The 3192-nt window shown below is 39.4% G+C and overlaps 1 protein-coding gene across 1 annotated transcript; it reads right to left on the minus strand.

Moving 5' to 3' along the window:
- Positions 1–1995: 1995 nt before the first annotated feature.
- On the minus strand, positions 1996–2940 carry LOC135228044 (olfactory receptor-like protein DTMT). The gene has a single exon (XM_064270399.1). The coding sequence runs from the start codon at positions 2938–2940 to the stop codon at positions 1996–1998; it is 945 nt and encodes a 314-aa protein (XP_064126469.1).
- Between the last annotated feature and the right edge of the window lie 252 nt (positions 2941–3192).

The raw sequence follows: 3192 nt of genomic DNA on the forward strand, positions 1-3192 counted from the left end.
GTATTTGGTTTCTTGTTTTGGAGCTTTAGGGTCATGGTTTCATGGGACATCCCAGTTAATTGGCCTAATAACATGTTTAGTGTCTCTCTTCTACCTCCTAGTTGGATGTGTAGTGCCTGGGGTCTTAAAAACTTGCAAGCGGCCATCTAAAGCACAATTGGTCTCTATTTGCCTAGAACAACAGAGGAAGAAGGAAAGTCAGGAATAGGAGGAGGACATAGAATGTGTGGCTGATTGCCTACATGAACAACTGCCTCCTTTACCATGAAACCAGAACTAGACAGTGCCCAGGTACCATTACTGAACATTTTGATCAAAGATGCCATAGAAGAATCTTGACAAAAAGGAGGAAAATGCAGAACGTAATTTCAAATTCTCATGGACTCCATCTTTTATATCCTTCAGTAATTTTTTCTTCCTATATTTCTTCCACATATTTTCATTTCTATAGAGAATAGGATCAATTTCATTGTCTTTTTAGTTGGATTTTGCTGGTATAGGAGAATGCAATTTAAATTGAATTTAATCTTTTATCTTGTCACCGATACTTCTGTTGTATTATGCCTCAGAGATTTCAGGGCTTATCTGTTATAATAGATAGTATTACCTTGAGTACCACACGTATTTCTGGGAATACAATATTAAATGAAAAGCATAATTACAAACGGTATGAGCTGTAATCTACTTCTAAACACGTATGTACTTATACAGAAGTAGCTGCTTGGGTAACTAAATAGAAGGTGGCATCACAAATCAAGATATGGTATACAGGATAAAGAGCAGGTTTGGGGTGGATACACGGAGTTCAGTTTTGTGCACGCTGAGATTGAAGTGCCCATAGAACATCAAGTGGAAATGACCACTGGGCTAATGAGAATAATAATTGGGATCTATGGATAAAGGTCTGAGCTGAAGGCAAAGATCTGGAGGTCAGCAGAATAAGTGAGAGAATTAAAATGATGAGTTTAGATATCATCACTTAGAGGGGACTATAAGGAAATAAAATGCACTCAGGTTGGACACCTAGTCCATGCCATAGGCGAAGCTAAGAGTTTAAAAAATAATGGCTTCCCGCTTCTTTCTGTAAAAAAAAAAAAAAAAAAGGAGGAGAACAGAATCAGAAAGTCTGGAACCTTAGATAGGCTCACCAATGGACTCACTTGTCTGTCAAGTAGTGATAATATTGTCTCTCCTTCCCTATAATTTTCATGAGGGCAGAATAAGAACACAGATGTAAAGATTTTTTGTAAAGTCCAAAATACAAAAGAGAAGATTCTAGCTAGAATCTGGTAGATTCTAGCTTCCTTCTCCTTTTCTGGTGGGGAATAATGTTTAAGGCCCCTGAGAATTAACTAGTTCTCACTTAAATGAAAAATACACTACCATAGTTCAAAAAAAAAATCCTAGGGGATAGAAAAATTTCTTTAGGGTCAGGCCAGATCGGAAAATGTAATGGTGAAATGAAAATAAGTCAGGAAAAAATTGTTAAGAGATAAGATGATGGGGAAAATTGAGCAGGAGTACATAAGTAGAAGATATTTTTATTCAACAATAAGAAGTCTGATCGAGCAGATGGAGGATGGGAGATTAAGATGTTTGGATTTTATTCAGTATTGACCAAAAGTAGTGTGGAGTATTATTTAAAATGATAACACAATCAAAACACATTTTGGTTTAAAAAAATTAACTCCTGTGATACATCCGTGGTATAACAACACAAAGCATAAAGATCCTATAAAACAGTAGTTCTTAAATTATATTTTCCCTAGTAGGAAAACAAAGAGGAAGGTGTAGCCAGCAAGTCACCAAGACCCCAAACCCTTCCCTAGTTCAACTACACAGCTCTACTTCTTCTCTTTTACCTAGTGGAGAATTGTGTACTATTTGAATACAACAGACATTTCCGTGGTGAGGTAAAAAGAAGGCTGAAATAGTGCCCTAATTCAATATCAAAATACCTACTAAAAAAAAAATAATTAATGTAAAAATTCCAAATCATAGAAAGGAGAGAATTTTTCTTTTACACAAGACTCTCCCCAGGGCTCCCTTCATGTCCCTGTTCCTCAGGCTGTAGATGAAGGGGTTCAGCATGGGGGTCACCACAGTGTACATCATAGCCATGACAGTTTCCTTAATAGTAGAATTATCAGCAGATGGGCATAAGTAGAGACCAATAATTGTTCCAAAGAAAAGAGACACCACAGAGAGGTGGGAGCCACAGGTGGAGAAAGCCTTACAGATACCCCTGGCAGAAGGGATCTTGAGGATTGAGGAGGTGATTCGTACATAGGACATGATGATGAGCAAGAATGGGATAACGACAACGAGTCCTCCTATGATAAATATCACCAACTCATTAACTTGAGTGTCAGAGCAGGCCAGCTTCAGTAGAGCAGACATATCACAGAAGAAATGGGGGATCAAGTTGTCTCCACAAAAACACAACCTGGCCGTAAGCAGGGTGTGCAGCATGGCATGGAACATGGTCAGCACCCAGGACACTGCCACCAGGGAGAGACAGAGCTGGGGGCTCATGATGGTGGTGTAGTGCAAGGGGAAGCAGATGGCCACATAGCGGTCATAGGCCATGGCCACAAGCAGGAAGCTCTCCAGGTCTGCAAAAAACAGAAAGAAGTACATCTGGGCCAGGCAGCCTATGTAGGGGATGGATGGGACTTGGCTCTGCATGTTCTGCAGCAATTTGGGCATTGTGACCGAGGAGAAGCAGAGGTCAGAGAAGGACAAGTTGCTGAGAAACAAATACATGGGTGTGTGGAGATGGGAGTCCAGTCGAATGAGGACTATGATGACGAGGTTGCCCAGGACGGTGGTAACGTACATGGCCAGGAACAGGCCATAGAACAGGATTCGCTGCTCTGGATCAATGGGCAGGCCCAGGAGGATGAACTCAAAGATGGTGGTTTGATTCTTTCCTGACATTCTCTGTTTCTAACATCACTAACAAAAAAAAAAAAATCACTAGGAAGTAATAATAGAAAAATAGTGTTCATTACAAACCTGACCAGAGGAATAAACATATTTCTCTGATATACGGTCTGTTAGCTGCTCTGTAATGATACTTTATTTTTCCCTCATCATAACAATGTCAATTTCTATAATCAGAATCTCAATAATCAAAAATGACTTTTTTTCACTTTTCTATAACATATAACATTATGCCCTCCTTCCAAA

The sequence above is a fragment of the Loxodonta africana genome, chromosome 18 (assembly GCF_030014295.1).
Source record: "Loxodonta africana isolate mLoxAfr1 chromosome 18, mLoxAfr1.hap2, whole genome shotgun sequence".
NCBI lineage: Eukaryota > Metazoa > Chordata > Mammalia > Proboscidea > Elephantidae > Loxodonta > Loxodonta africana.